The 16,994-nt window shown below is 46.9% G+C and overlaps 1 protein-coding gene across 1 annotated transcript in view; it reads right to left on the reverse strand.

Moving 5' to 3' along the window:
* The window catches only part of BBX (BBX high mobility group box domain containing), a 143,258-nt gene extending 131,041 nt beyond the window's left edge, over window positions 1–12,217 (reverse strand). The window contains exons 1-2 of the mRNA XM_086463562.1: window positions 11,913–12,217; window positions 10,285–10,357 (exon numbers count right to left, since the gene is read on the reverse strand). Of these exons, the coding sequence (XP_086319688.1) occupies window positions 10,285–10,357; window positions 11,913–12,217 (378 nt within the window). The remainder of the gene's footprint in view (window positions 1–10,284; window positions 10,358–11,912) is intronic.
* Window positions 12,218–16,994: the final 4,777 nt, after the last annotated feature.

The following is a 16,994-nucleotide window of genomic DNA, read 5'->3' on the forward strand; positions in this document are numbered from 1 at the left end:
ACCTGTGTTAGCCCACAGAGTTGCTATGACATATTTACCAACTTCATTTTTTCTTCCTTGCTCTTTCTTCATCTAATACATTAGTAATAGATTTAGCATCTAGTACCCAACTTGATTTCAGTTCTTGGTTTCTGGACACCAGTGGTGCTAGATTCATTCCTGGAAGTTATAAAGTCCCCACTCAACCATTAAAGTCACTGTCACACGACACATAGTCTAGAGGAAAGCTTGCAACAGCAATTTTAAAATAATCACTTCATTTTTTTTTTTTAATGTTAAGTACATATCTGTGTAAACAGAGAGGTATCTGTCGATCCACATCTGCTGGAAGATAGAGGGGTCTAGCCCTCACGAAAAAAAAAAGAAAAAAAAAAGGTTAATATGGGCATCATGTCATCTAGTGAACTACTCTGCATTCCTTAATGGCAGAAGATACTGCCCAAGGCATCCATTATTACAAACAGAAACTCTGGATAATGGATAGTGAAGTTGCCTGAGAAAATATATTCAGCTTAACAGAAACAATTACGGTTACAAATTAATCCTTTCTGAACAAAGAAATCAGATTCAAATTTCAATCAGATGTTATTGATGCTAAATGTATTTTAATAAAAAATATCTAATTGTAATTTACCTTTAAATTATGACAAACCAATGTTAAATCCTACTGTAATATTATAGAACTCAATTAAAATAAATTGCAAATACTTGATGTCAAAACTGTAAACAAAGTTCAAATACTGAACAGGTAACTCTTCATCAAAGGACTAAGAACAAGTATTCGGTTTAGAACTAAGTTACCTGAAAGATGTAACTTCCATTGCATTTGCAGAGAACATGGCTTTGCTAGTGGAGTTGGGTGCAAAGTTGAGAAACTAACTGGGAAATGAAAAAGCAAGATTATTTGTTTTCCTCCTCATCTGAGCAGAGATGTTTGAGTTCTGCTAGTTCTAAAAGCTTGCGCTCAGTTACAGCAGAACTGGTTACCTTACTAGGGATAATACTTCACTCATATTTAAAGAACAAACGCTATTTGCGTAACTTGTATATATGTGTGTGTTCGCCCATGAGTGTGGCTTTACTAAATAGGGCATTTTTGAAGGCCACAATTAAAAAACAGCATAATTTTCATCTCTAAATCAAAACTTTCTTAACAGTTGCAATCTAAATAAATGCATGTAAGCCGTGTAATCACTTAGAAAGTGTGCAGGCATACAGTGCATCCTCCGAACTAACAAAAAAGTAGTGCCAAATTTAGTGTAAAAGCTATATTTAGCAACATATTTTAACGGTTGTCTACCAATAGAGATTGCTTCTGAGAGAACAAATACAAAAATACCAAAGCAAAATGAGATTAAAAGCACCAACTTAAATCAAGTGTTTATTGGCCAAAATTACCATTTAGATCAGTTCAATAGGTGTAACTGGAATGTCAAGGCAGCACACACGTAAGTGTATGTACCGAGTGGCTCACAAGGGCCAGGAATACAAGGTGTAAAAACCTCCCTCCTTTCACTGTGCCTGCCCCCACTCTCTCCTTCAGCCCTGCTCAATCTCTGCAAAGCCTGTTAGCGCTCCACAAAACACCATCCCCCACTCACAAAGATTTTTTTCTCTTGGATCCTTGGATAAGAGAACACATACTGTCCTCACTGGAAGACCTGAACTGCACCCTTCTCTCCTGCAACCGACTGCATGGGGATGTCTGTGATGCCTGCCTCACCTCCCGTTTTGATTTCTCTCCTTCTGTCTACATAAGTGAAGAACAACAGTAAACTTCAAATGCAGCTCTGTGGATCCATCCAGGAAAGCAAGATTGCACACAGAAACTAGATCACCCGTGGCACAGAAACCAGCAGGACAATTCTTAGACAAAACACAGTATCTGGCCAGTTTTCTCAGGTGCTTCCCTCCCAGCACTCCAGCATCCTCTCACTCGCTTTGGCCCCACTGCCACATGGTGCAGTGAAACAGAAAGCTCAACAGGGACATCCTCAAGAGTCCACTTCACTATATAAATAAATAATCTGTTTCCTCTAGACATGTCTCTCAGGAGGGCAGGATCTTCCTTTGCTGATTAAAAACCAGGAAGACTTTGCAGGCATGCAGGCCCAAAGCTTTGTTTGGAGCTCCCACCTGAACAACACGCCAGCCTCGAGTAACAGCAAACTAAAGGCAGATTTCAAAAGCTGCAGCTGAGCATCCAGATCCCTTCCACAGCTTCCTCCAAAGGAAACTGATGGGCCAGACTGTCCTGATGGCCCTCGCAGTGTAAAACTCTCCCTTTCGTCACTTTTAACCATAGACTTTATTTACCTCCTCCTGCTTTGGCACACAATGCTGAGTCGACACATATGAGCGCAAGCAGGCACATAACAAAAGATGCAAGGAAAATACTGATTTACTACTAAGGGAAACATTTTAAAAAAAAAATTTTCCCCCTCACACACACATGGGCAATTCTCTCTCACATTAGTGGAAAGTCAACCATTCAACCAACTGTTACACTTAGCTATCCATAATTTACCTCCCTTATTTAAAGTTTTCTATACTAAGAAATAAAGTTACAAACTTCCTCCTCTTGCTCTAGTTCTGACACTTGAGCTCTTTATTTAGTCCAACAGTTTTAAAAGAATTATTCTGGAGCTTCTGCTTACTCTTTCGGCACTGGAACCCATGTTTAATCAATAGAATAGAGGAAGTAAATTGTTGAATAGTTACTTCCATTAATGTATTTGCTACCACTTTTGTCACTCTTCATCTTGTAGAGACCAAATTTCCTCCTATAAACACCTCTGTTTCTCCAAAAGCAGCTGGATATTAATGATGCTATTTTTATTTTCTTATTAATTTGTATGCCATAGCTCTGTAATCAGTGCTGGATCATGCTGCAATTTTGCATACTTGTTTCAAAATATATTATGAGCACTTGATGACTGATGTTTAACACAATGTATGAAAGAGTATCTCAAACAAATTAGAGGGAAGAAATACAAATAAAGACACTTTACTTAAATGAGCAAAAAAAAATTACAGAAACCCACAAGTTTGTGGCACAGAGCACTCACTGATTAGAACTGAGCCAGGCAAGAAGTTCACACTATTCAACATCAATTTCAATAAAGAAATCTTTTGCAAAGACAAAGAACATCTGAAGCCAGACTTACCAATGAATTGGAGGTGATAATTCTACTTCTTACCAAATCCATCATCTCCAACCACTGATTTGCAGTACATCAGAATGCTTTCTTTGCTTAGCCATATAACCAACTTGGGAAGAAAACATACTCGAACAAAATGGCACACATGACAAAAGATGTACCATCTATCAAATGGCATTCTCACACTTCATGCTCTTCTACCCTCTTCTCATTTATGGGAACTCTGCATATTTCAGCAACGTCGCTATTACCAGCCCTTCCTGCACCACTCATCATCAGGTCAGGGACTGCCTATAAGCTCATGCAGCGATCACCGAGTACAACAGGTGCATGACCCCGGCAGGACTACCTGCACATCAGTAATTAAGAATCATGTGAAATCTGCAGCTTTCCAGAGGAATTGCAGGCCACCAGCTACTTCAGGCAGCAGATCTGTGAAAGGGTGTACATTGCTGATGCAACTCTGATTCTGGCTTTTTGTTCCAAGAATCCAACTGCACAGTTGTAGCTGGCGGATTGAGCTCTTCAGTAGTTAGGACAAGACACATGGATGTCCCTGTTCTTTATCCCAGCACGTGGAAATCAGCACAATGTGGCTCACTGTAGAACTGCTATTGCTCAAAGACCACTTGTGGAAAGAAAATCAAACATGGCCAACTACAAAAAAGCCTTTTTCATCAACCTGGCAAAAAGAGCAACTTCCACAGACAGATTTTAATGCAGAACATCACAACATTTCAGCTTCACTGACTTTTGTGGAGCTACTTCACACTGAAGAGCCTAAAATAAGGTAAGAAATCAAGTTCTCCCTCGCTCCTTCCATTCTCTAACAAGGTTTTCTTTATCCAGCTTCATCTCCAAATCTCTCCTGATGTTTTCTCTTAAATATTGCTTTGACAACTACAAAATAATGCATTCTCTCTCGCATGCCTTACCCACTCCCATTGCAGGGTAAGTCCTGATTGTGTAGGACATGGGTACAAATGAAAAACAAAACAACAAAACAACAACAACAACAAAAAGACACACAATTTCTGACAAGGCATATATTTAAAAGCACTTACATAGCTGGCAGAAAAAAACGTACTGGGGAAAGAACTGTAAGGCACAGGTTCAAAACCATCAACCCAACAGCAATAAAGGACTACCTGGCATGCTCAGCCGTACGGTGTAGTCCCCAACCCATGACCCAGCCCATCAGAGGCCCAGGAGCAGGTTTAAGCTTTCCTCTCTCGAATCCTGCCACAGGCCAGTTCAGCTTTCATCAACAGTACCAAGGAGCAAGCCTTTAATGTGTGCGCCCGGCGCTGCCATGGGGAACTCCAGGTCTCAGAAGAGCAGCACGAAGCCCCTCCTGAGAGCATGGATACCAGATATATTCCTCTTGCTACACTTGCATAAGAGGAGAGTAACTCCACAGCCAGGCACGCACATCACGTGGTTTCACCATGCCTCAAATCAAGACTCCTCAACAATTTCCTACATACATATTGCCTTTCAGAAAGAAAAAAGTAATAATAAAACACAAACAAACACGAAACCCCAAAAACTCAAAACAAAAAACATCAAACAGGCAGAGGGAAGATGCACCTTCCCACTCCCCTCAGTAAGGGAGAGTGTAGACAGGACTTGTTAAACTTCTTGTCAAGAGAGCTTCCACTTGAATTAAGTTCCATAGATCCCATGTTGTGCAAGTCCACTGAATTATTTTTATCTGAATGAGGCTCTCTGTGACAGGAAGGGTCAATAAAATCCTGTTTCTTATTTTCAGCGATTGCTACATATTATAAAATCTCTTATATCGAAACACCCACATAGAAGATTTCTGACAATAAAAATTCCATGCTTCCTAAGCAACTGATTTTCTTAGTGTAGTCTCATAAAATCCTGTTAACTTTCCTTCCCCTCGCTAAAAATTGAAATTTCATTGTACTAGCTTTCTTTGTACACGGATATGCCTGAAGCCAGTTTATTTTCACATGCTGAATTGTCCATGCTCATAAGGACTTGCTATTACATTATGCATTTGTGTGCTATAAAGGAAAATGCACGAACACTGGAAAGTGTCAAAACCATGCTTTTCCTCTTCGTTGATTCATCTTTTATGTAATTGAATCTATAAATATTAAAAATAATAAAATGCTGCTATCATTGTGATAATACTACAATTAGGTCTACGCTCAGGCATTGAGTAAAAAACGTACGTTTTCCTCCTCAAATACAACTCTTACTTTAAAATCAAAGCCAACCCATATTCTCAATAACAAAACACTAGTAATCAGCAAATCTGAAAATCTTACAGAATGAGGTATGTTTAGCAGGTTTAGAAACAAAAGTTCAAATTAGTAAGTTACCCTATTTATCACAATACTGCCAGAGCAACTAACTGCTTCTGTCAATTCCATCTTTCACAAGAAAGCTAGTTGTGACTCGCATTAGACTATGAATATGAAAAATAACTGAATTGTAAAGAACTATTTCAGACCAATGTATGTTTTAAAAACTTTCCTATGAAAACCAGTATCTTCTTAGAGTTAATACAAGGAAGTTAGTATGAAATAAATAGTGTAATATACACAAGCAGCTTAAATACCACATTTAGTGGCAAAAACTCCTAAGTAAGCTCTCCTCCTACTTTAGACTCCCCTGTCAATAAATGCAACTGAATTCAAAGTAACTTCACACTGTTCTGAAGGTTGTGTTGTTTTAGTTTTTAAAGTAGCATTATGAATGAAAGTTCAGTATTACCAAATGATGTCCACCTGGCACAGAATTCAGCAAGACTACTCACATATCAAAACGGCCATGTACTAGGAAAACTTCAGAGTGGTGGCATACACCAAGGGAAAGGACATAAAATAGAGAGTCAGATGTGGATTTTATCCCATTCCCTGCCAATGGTAACCTGCTAAGTGACTGCAGGCAAGCCTACGCTCCTTCACTGCTTTGTATCTCAGATGCCTAAAACAGGGATAAAAATGATTGTTCCTTGTTTCAAGGTGTGTGATTTAGAGTACAGCGTATGTACTTTGCCAGACAGGACATAAGCACAGGAATAAGGCAATGCCTACAACTGCCAATTATTAATAATATAATTATTATTGAGAGGGTAACATGCGATTTTTTTTTCAATCATTATTTTTCCAAGCAATGCAATCTAACAGCAGCCCATCAAGCCATTCTTAGAGTAATCCTTATGCTGGTTCAGGTCTTACCCCTTCTGAAACTGTCAAGAAGTGTGACAGCTGTAGGAGTCTTTTGTGAAATTCACATGTCCACTAATATCAGGCTCACCACATTGCTCTCAGACAGAAACACTGTATTATTACTGATCTTAAAAAAAAAAAAAAAATAAAAAGGAAGTAAGTCCTAATAACCTTTTGACATACAACAGAATGAAAAAGCTTCTGACAATGATACCCCAGGAAAGGGGAAAAACATGGTAGAAGAAAAAGAAATTAAGTTAATACTACAACTCAAAGTTTACTTTTTCCTGTTTCTTCTCATGAATATTTTGAAATACAGACAATCATTATTTCAATTCAGCTTTATACACTCCTAAGTAATAAAGAAAACATAAATTAAGGTTACAGTAAGGTAAAACACTATCCATACTGCTTAAAAAAGACCCTCAAACTTAATTCACTCAGGAAAACCGTTCCAATATATGGGCACCATATGATCTAACGATCCAGGGAAGTATCGTTAGTCTCCATTTGTAGGTGGCAAAGGGACAATTGGCTGTGCTTCCAGGAATAAACTCTGACCCTAGAAGCCACCAGCAGGCCACAGCAGTGCTGCCGACTCCACCAGCGGCTGCAGCTGGCCACCCCCGTGGCAGGGCACAGGACGTCTGACTCAGGTCCAAAATTTGGAAAGTGGCCTCTAGTTTTGACTTCATCACTTGCCAGAGCTCAGACACAGCCTATGGCACACTCAGAAATGAAAATCGGAATTTCATTTCAGTTCTGACTGTCATTTACAGTACCCTCCTCCACCAAGGAGCCACGTTCAGATGAAGAGGGAGGCCTGAACGCTGTATGTGCCACGTACTGTCAAAAGCGAGGCAGCGTTTCACCTGCCCAGAACTCACTGCAGGTGCATCTACAACCTTCACACTACAGCAGAGCCTTGCACACAACAGGTCTCATCTACCTTACCTGCACCTTCCCCAACGCTACGTGCAGTGGAAGAGTTACTCTCCCCATCTCATTCGGTTAAAACTCCCTTTCTTCTTACCACTCCACTACCAGCTCTGTGCCAGAAGACTGCCCTGCCTAACACCATGTTCACTGAGCTCCAGAGATGTTGAGCACCCTCAGCCCGCAGACCACGGGCGGCAGCAACCTGGAATAACTTGAAGCTCTGAATGTGAGCAATCATATCAGTGAGTTTAACAAGACTTGTCAACTGCTTAAAGATATTCACATGCTTACAGGATTGCAAGCTATGGAACCACTAATTTACAAAGTGTATTAAGATCATTCTGGATGAAAAGGAAAAACGTTAGCTATAAAATAACTGCACGATTACCTCTGGTATTTTATGTGGAAAATTGACATTTAATATCTTTAATTATTCACAGAACAGCTATGAAAGAGAAAGGTTTTCTTCCTTGAACAGGAAAATAAACATGGACAAATTCCTCTCACCATCACTCCTACACTCCTCTCCTAAATAAACCTCCTGCTGAAACCAACTGAAGTTTTGCAGGCAATGGCTTTATGGCAAGCAACCCCCAAAAACTCAAGAGCATTGAGGGCAAGCTTCTTAAACACTTTGAGTTTACCTCAACACAGAAACCAGTTATGTTTGTGCTAAATTATGTGTCTGTTTGAAATGGTTTATTAGCTTCCTGTGCCGAGAGGGACAGTGGCATGCAATGAACTTTTGAGACCATGTGCCAATTTCTGAAGCGTTCACAAGGCCCCTTGCTAAGCAGCTCACCCCCTTCTAGCTTGTGACACACCAGCACTTCACCCAGCACTTGTTAACCAATACTAGAACCCAGGTGTCTCTCCTGTACATCAAGGCTGAATTACTAAACTCCATTCACAAACAGTTACTTTACTGAGAACTGTACTAAGAAAAGAAATCTCCGATTTTACCAAAACAAAAGCTCTCCACAGTAAATGCAAGTTTCTAGTCATGGACAAATCTAATGAAATCTCTATTCTCCCCTTAACTAGGCACATTATTTTTATTACCTTTTTTTTTAAAGCTATGAGGAAATATATTTCTCTGCATCCACCAAAGCTTCTATTATGCCTTTTTTGTCAAAAACATATCCTATGCTTCTTTTCTTTGTAATTTGTTCACACCAGATCTCAACATCAGGTGAGATCTACATTTAGCACCACGCACAAAACTGAGGTCCACGCCTCTTAAAGCTGCGGGCAGGTTACAATCACCACTTCATTTCTAGAATCAAAATTCCATGCATCCATAAGACTTCCTCACACAAATTCAAAACCAGATAATGACTGAAGATACTACCTGAAGCAAGGTCCCTGAGCTATTCTTGTTCAGTACCCTTTGCTATTACTCCAAATAAAGAAAAAGTCCTTGGCACTTACAGCGCTCTAATCTGACTCTTACCTGAAAACACAGAAAATTAAGTTCAGAAATCTGTGCATTTGTATTCAGCTCTAAACAACAGTTTGAAGCCTATCTGTTAGTTTTTGAATTTCCCAACGCCTTTTTACTTTGTAAAAATTGGCACACCAATTACTCAACACAGAACACGATCCTTGTCAGTAATGCTATAAAACTGAAAGCAATATTCTCCTATGCAACAAGACTTGCCATAAAGAATCTCAGTAATTTAATTTGGTGTTTATACTCTCAGACCTACACATATCAACCTCACTGCCCACAAAATCTGAAAAAACTGAAATTTGGGTATAATTCTACAGGAATTGGAGAACAGGCAGAATCCTCCCTTCGAACTATATCCTCACAGTGGTTATCCCAGCCGTAAGACTAGTTTTGTGGTCATAATATCACATCAGAACAGCTGCTCCCGACAGCCCTCTTCGAGCCAGCGTGTTTGGGACCATCACTTATCCTACGCCTGCTATACACTGACTGGAAAAGGTCAAGAGTATGTTATTAATCATTGGCATTTATGAGTACTAAGCTTACCCCAAATACATGTCTTGTCTTGTTTTTAATTATGCACACAATAGTACAAAAAAAAAAAAAAAATTACCTCCCACTTCCCCATTTTGGGCCAAATGCAGTTCAGTGCCATCATGGGCGATTGTACGAAAAGCGCTGCAAGTGCCATTCATTTTATGTCATCTATGAATGTGACCCCACAAATTTAGAACCTCTTCTTTAAACTACCACTTCTACTTCAGCTTAAAAGATGTCAAACCCTTCAAGAGGTGTCAAAACTTTTCCCAGCATACAAACTAAAAAAAAAAAAAAAAAAAAAAAGGTTGTGTACCTGAAAGCTTAGGAATACTAGATACTAGTACATTAGTCGGTAAGATTCATCTTTCAAATTGATAGGTACCTGCATTAATCAATGCCAAAAGGAAAACCAGTAACACAGAAAGAGCATGGATGGAATCCTAATTAGCTCTCAGTTTACGTGTTAAAACCAAACCAACTCCTGTTGCAGTAGTATTACAGTTCTGCTAAACTTCTCGCTGATTCTTGACCTCCAGAGATTTCTCATTACCTATTCTGTTTATATTTTCGTATTTTTCCTACCACTGAATTTTAAAAGGACTTTACATTCTCATTAAGTTTTCGACTTGTGTGTTGCACTTCACACATTCTAATGTTACTTTGGTTTGAAACTTTTGCCCTAAGTCAATCAGCCCATTATCTTTAAAAAGCAAGGTTTACAAAAAAATAAAAAACAAGAAAAAAAGAAAAGAAGTGAAGAGCGATCTAAATATGCAGAGCCTTTTCATTCTCAGGTTATCCAGACCCACCCCTACATACAAACTTTGTAATCTAGCAGTTGCTATGAGCACCCAGAGAAGACACGTTTTCTGAGGCGCTAAAAACCTGAACAAGCATCTTCCACGTAAAAAGTGGCAGTACGAGGACCTCTATCCTATCAACAAAAACCGAGTTCTTTTTCCGTGTGTACAGTTTACATACTCACCCAGGAAGGCAAATGGAAATTACAGACAGACGAAGATGAAGCTGTCTCAAAGCCTTTGTCATGTGATAGTGACCTATAAAGTATCAAATAAAGGCACATCATCAGCACACCATGATTTTACAATATTGCAACTCACCACAACGCCAACAAGAGGAGAGATCCCAAAACTTGAAACTTGCTTCCTCCTCACCCCCACCCCAGATAAGTTGTCACTAAAACAAGATGACAGTCGCAGGAAACCGTAAGGAGCAAACAAAAGATGCACCGTGTCTTTAAAGGGCATTAGGATTGGGCAAATGGAGCAAATCATCTGAGTGTGCATCAGCAGGGTGGGTTATTTTTCCTGTGTGTCTCTCGCACACACGGATGCACGTTTATGGGCGCACACAGATATACGTACGTACACACAGGGATGCACCGCATAATTATTTACATGCACACACTGAGAAACACGCACGCATTAACAAAATAAAAGGCACAAAGTTGACCACCATCTGCAAGGAGGCATGCATAACAATAACCCCCGGGAACTTACACAAGTGAGCGATCAATCCCCGCGCGTGGATAAGCCAAACAAGGCAAAATTAAGAAGAATAAGCCGCCAGACTGCAGGTACGAGATCCACCCGTGGAGACAGACAGACAGACAGAGAGAGGGACGGACGGACGGACGGGAGGCTGCAACGCTGTAACACAGTTTCAGGTAATGCCCCCCCGGCAGAGCCCAGCCGAGCCGCCCTGACTCCTGCGGCCGCCTAGCCAGCCCCTCCGCCGCCGCAGCCCGCGGGGAGAGCGGCGAGACCCCCGGTCGCCGCGGGGGGAGCGACGTTTGCAGCGGCCGCCGCCCGCCCGCCGCCCACCCCCGCCCGTGCAAAGTGTAGGGCCACCGGAATCCGGGCTCCGGGGTGGGGTGGAAAGAAAAGGTATTAAATATGGAGAAAGACCGCCGTGACCCAGGGTTTTCCCGTCTCCCCCCCGCGCCCCCCCGCCCCCGGTCACCATCAAGTTTGCATCTTAGTTACAAAATGTCGATCTTGAAGGCTGACAAGACACAGGGAGAGGGGGAGAGAAAGAGAGAGAGAGTGTGTGAGTGAGTGAGTGAGAGAGAGAGAGAGAGAGAGAGAGAAGAGAGAGTCCATCTTGCTTTGAGGGGGGAGGAGAGGAGCAATAATACAGCGCATAAATCTCACCCTCCCGGGGGAAAAGTCTGCACAACACCTTTGGGGGCGGGCGGGCGGGCAGGGAAGGGGCGGCGGCGCGGGGAGGGGGCGCGGGGGGCTCCCCGGCCCTCCCAGCTGCCCTCCCCGGCGGGATCTGGCTAGGCAGGCTGGCAGCAAACACCTCCCTGCTGCTCCCCTCCTCCTCCCCGCGGGCCCGGGCGATGATCCCGCTGCTGCCGCCGCCGCTGCTGCTGCTGCCACCGGGGAGGAGGTGCCGCCGCCGCCGGGAGAGCCACATGGAGACCGGCACCTCGTCGCTGCCCCGGCGGCCGGGCCGGGCCCCTCCGCCGCCCCGCCGGGCTGCAGGACTTGGACGTGTCACCAGCAGGACGGGCAATGGTTTCGGCGCCCCAGGCCCGAGTGACCACCGCCGGCCTGGCGGCGCCCCGGCCTCCCCGCACACACTCACCTCCGGAAAAAAACTTTTAACCGCGGGCCTCCCCCGGAAAAAGTGGCGAATCCGCCCCGCTCACGGTTCAAGCCCCGCGGCCCCCCGGCTCGGCTGGCGGCGAGCGGGGGAGACCCGGGCACGGTCCTTCCCCGCCCCGGCGGGGAGGGAGGGAGGAGGCAGGCAGGCAGGCAGGCAGGCAGGCAGGCAGGCAGGGAGGGAGGGAGGGAGGGAGGGGGCGGGCAGCCGCCTGCCGGTGCCTCTCGCCCCGCCGCCGTACATGTCGCCTCGGCGGCTCTCGCATCGCTTCGTTTTACCTTCCTCATTCAGTGGCGGCGGGCTGCCACCGATATTTCTAACGCAAACCTGCTGCCGTGCGGCGCCCGGGATTAACGCGATCGCCTCCCTTCCCCTGCCTCCAACCCTTCCTTCCCCGTCGTCCTCCTCCTCCTCGCAAACCTACACTGGATCGGCTCTCCTCACAGCCATGCAAGTTTCATACATTGCAAATAAACCCGAGAGGAGGAAGAGCGAAGCGGCTGGCGGGGGGGGGGGGGGGGGGGGGGGGGGGGGGGGGGGGGGGGAGGAGGAGGAGGAGGAGGAGGGCTGCTTTCTGTAATTTACCAGCGACCCGATCTCGCAGCAGCAAATAACAACCAAGCACCCATCCGGCTCCCGGCGGCGGAGAGAGCCCCCTCCGAGGCGGCCGCCCCCTCCCCGGGGCGCCCCTCGCCAAGTTTTCTGTCATCGCGACCACCCAATGTCACAACTTACCTTCAGAAATAGGGACTTCGCGCGGCCGAGGCCTGCCGCCGCCTCCCCCCACACTCCCCCCTCCCCGGCCCCCGCCCGCCTCCCTTTTCTCTCTCTCCACCTTAAACTTATTGACACAACATAATCCCACATCCACGCGAAACTCCGGCAGGGCCGCCCGCCCCCGCCCCCCCCCGCTGCCCACCGGGGCCGCCGCCGCCGCCCCGGGTGCATCGCCGATGACTACCGGAAAACGCACAGCCCAACTCTCCGGCCGAGCCCGGCCGCTGTTGTTGTCGGGGTCGGCGCCGGGTTTCTTCCTCTCGCCGCCCCCCCCCCCCCCCCTCCCCGCCCCGTGCGGCCGCCGGATCGGCTCCCTCGCCCTCTCCGGGTTTATACCCGCCCCCCCCCCCCCTTTTCTCCCGGCGGCGGCGGCGAGCCCCCCCAAGGCCGGCGGCAACCGATACCGATCCGCGCACTCTCCCCCGCGCCTCGCCTCGCCGCCCCTCGGGATGAAGTTTCGTTTCTGCCTGCCGCGATTTCCCTTGTCAAGTCCCCCCGGAGGCACACACCGAGCGGCTGCCGATGGCTAGCCCTCCTCCTCGCCCTCCTTCCCCTTCCTCCCTCCGCCGCGGCCGCCGCTGCTCTTGCCTCTCTCTCTGTGGCGGCGAGAGGTGCCTGGTTTCAAACGCAGCCTGGCACTGGCTGGCCTACCCCTGCCGCCTTCTTCTTCTGGGGTTTGTTGTTTGTTGTTTATTTTTTTTTTTTTTTTTGCTTTTTACATGCACTGCACTGTATTGCAATTCACCTCGTCCTCCCCCCAGTAAAACACCCCCCGGTCACCCCTATTCTCCCGACCGGGCAGAGGGCTGGCGGCACCAACCCACCCGTCCTCCCCTGCCCAAACTTTCGAACGAAGGCAGGGGCTGACGAGAGGGAGGAAAAGTGACTGGGAGCCGCGGCAGCCGCCGCGCAGGGCAGGGGAAGCTCCGCGCCCCCCTCCCGGCCGCCAACGCCGCGGCGGGGGGGCCGGGGGGCTGCCCCGCCGCTGGGGCGCGGAGGGGAAAGTGTGGGGCGAGGGCACCCCTCTCCCTGGCTGCCGCTGCTCGTCTCCGTCCGTCTCCCCGCCGCCCGGCGAGCGGCGGCGGGCGGCGCGCACTCACCTCGGTGGGGCCGGCGGGCGGGCGGGCAACGCGCCGCTGGGCCGGAGCGAGGCGCGGCGCGCGGCGGAGCCCCTCCGCCTCGGCGCCCGCGGAACGCGGCTCCACACAGAGCCATGCAACCCGGGCAGCGCCACAACACTCCACGGGATATAAGACGGCCCGCTATTGGCCGGCGCGTTGAGGGACGGGCTCGTCAGCCATTCAGCGGCGCCGTTACACCCGCGGCCCGCGAGGGAGCCGCTGGCGCACACACTCCCCGCACACACTCACACAAAGATCGTCGCGCTGCTCCTCGCAGTGTTCGAGGAGCCGCCGGCGGCCGTGGCGGTGCGGGGCAGGTAGCGGGGGCCACCAGTCGCCAGCCCCCGGCGCCGAGGGGAGCGCGGAGCCGTGCCGGCCACAGCGCCGGCAGCCGCTGTCCATTGGCCGCCCGGGCAGGGCTGCGAGAGTAAACTACGCCTGCCCCGGGCAGCGCCGCGGGGTAACGGCCGCGGCGGGGTGCGGGCGGCGGGCACGGCCCGGCACGGCGCCGCTCGGCCCCGGCCGCGGCTGCCTCCCGCGCAGCCCCCCGGTAACTTACTCTGTCGAGTTGGGCGGGTTTCATTGAGAGGCCAAAGCACGGCGAGCGGAGAAGTTGAGGGAGGCGGCGGTGGTGCATCCGCACAGCCCCTGCTCGGGCAGTAAACACGGGAAGGCAGCCCCGCGGCCCGGGAGGGCAGCCGGGCGGACGGGGCCGAGGCCGGCGATCGCCCCCTGACCTGGCGAGAGGGTTTCAGGCGGCGGCGCTGCGCGGGGATGCGGTGCAGCACCGGGTGGTGCCCGCTGCCGTAGTAATCCTCGCCCAAACGTGGCGGAGAGGCCCTCACCGGCCCAGCACCGACAGCACGGCAGCCCTCGCATCAGCTTTCCATAGAGACAGCGGGCGCCTGTTCGGCACAACTAGTAAAGTTACAAGGCTGGCGTCCGTCGGCGCCACGCTCCGTGTCCTGCCCGGCTCTCTGCCCTCCACCTCACCGGCGTTACCAGCCCCATGGATGTGAAATTCATCCGAGAATTTGTGTGACTCGCAGGCTGACAGGGACAAAGCGACAGTGTGAGTGAGGCCAGCAGCTTTTGGGTGGCTGCGTGGCGATTGTGCTGACGGGTATTGGAAAAGCCCTGCGGAAACGTAGTCTTTAACTTTTTTGGGAAAAGCTTTCTCCCGCAGGAATCGGACACAACGGGAAAGCATACCGTGTACATTGACCCAGTGTATTAATGTTCGCACGGGTTTGAATATATGCGACATCAAGCCTTTATGTTTTTTAAGGAGAAAACACGTGGCACTTACTTGTAGTCAGGAAGCACTAATTTTTGTGCAGCGCTGTCTCCAGGTGGGACTTTGACTTCCAGTCAGCAACTGTCATATTAAAAAAAGAAAGGTCAGAAATACTAATAGTTGTAATGACAACGTAGGCTGAAGTACACTCGATTTTCCAGTAAAAGAGCAGTGTTTGTGCTTCACAAGAGCTTTACATATCGAACACTCCAAGGATGTTGTGGAGTTTATTCCATATGTTCTCTGTCCTGAGCTTTTTTCTGTTGTGATATGGTTGATTTCAGCATCTTCCTGCTGCTTGCCTCCTCTTTTATCCCCCCCTCCATTTTTCTTCATGGCAGAATGATGTTAAATAACTGTGAAATAATATTTCTTATGTCTGAATAAAATGGTGGGGTAAAGTACAAGCTGATTTCAGAAAATTAAACTGTATCCATGTTTCTGGCAGGTCATTTTAAATTAGCCTGCATATTTTTTTGTTAAGATGTGAGACTTCTGTATGTAAGTATTCTAAACGCCCCACAGTCTTGCTTGTAGTAGGCAGGGGTGGGTTAGTCAGTGCCTGAATAATATAAAAATAACAGGATAAACATATTCTTTAATTAATGCATTCTACCTCATTTTTTCATTTTCAGTGCTAAGAAAGCAGAGCTGACCATCCATCTGGTGGAAGTCAGGTGCACGTCAGGTGTCACACGTTGGGACGTGGGCAAGTGAAGGTACACAGATTTCATTAGTCACATATAAAAATGTTGGCCTAATTTTTAGGCAGAGCTTCCTCCTATCATTTCTAGATTGTGAAGTGCTTTGCAGTTGTAGGTAAGCAGCGTCTTTTCAGTATGCATAAGCAGTTGCTGGTAAGACTAAGAGGCCTAAGCCAGACAGTTAAAACTTACACGATATGGTTTCTTGCTTGTCAGTGTTAGTGCCTTGTTTCTTGGATTCTTTTACCCATATTAATAATAGTACACCATGGAGCCTCTCATACCTCTTCATTGCTAAAGTCCCGCCGAAGTAGGTAATTACTAGGCAATGTAAGTGATGTAGGTGCATGGTAGTACATATGAAGTTCATTTTAAAGGATGCTTCATTTTGTTGTTAACAGGACTGTCTGTTACACTTGATGCCTTTACCGGCCTTTTCAGAAAAGAGGTCAAGATAGGGACACCTTGCATGTAATGTAGTTGTTTACAGCTATACGAAAAGGATGTACAGTGCTACTAAGTACAACAGTCGTGTTCTGTGTCCACTTTGTACAGTTACAGATGGCTTCAGGAGTTGCAAGGCAGCCAGCTATTAGGCCTGTGGAAGCAGAAGTATTTTGTCACCCTTCAGGAGAGATGAGTAAGCTAAGGTACGAGATACAGTCAGAAAATAAAATGCTTGAGTTTCCACTTTCTTTGATTTATTGTGTCCATAGTGAAAGAGAGACCTGTATTTTCTTGGGCTGTCAGTCAGGACCTTCTGCAAACACTGAGGTCATGAAGGGGAGAGAATAGTAAATATTTCTCTATATATGATTTTAAGCAAATTAATCTCTTTGCATGCCCACTTGGAGGTATTTCTCCCTTTAGTCAGTCAGACTTTTATCAAGAGTTGTAAGGTGCTAGCCAGAGTCTGTGAGGATTTTTTTGAGGGACAGCAAGTGCTGAAATTTTTTAAATTGCTTGCTGATTATTAGTAGTTTTAAAGCTCCGCACAAGTTGCAGTTCCAGATTTTTCTGCAGAAACTTGTATTGTCAGTTGGCACTTTTCTGTCACTCCTGTGTAATCGGTATTAGTTTTTAAAAGAATGATGCCCCGCCCCTACCTTGTGGACTGTCCAGGTGTACTCTCATGAACAGCCAGCGCTCTGCTGGAGTTGATGCA

This window comes from Leptosomus discolor, chromosome 1, assembly GCF_034619465.1.
Source record: "Leptosomus discolor isolate bLepDis1 chromosome 1, bLepDis1.hap2, whole genome shotgun sequence".
NCBI classification, from domain to species: domain Eukaryota; kingdom Metazoa; phylum Chordata; class Aves; order Leptosomiformes; family Leptosomidae; genus Leptosomus; species Leptosomus discolor.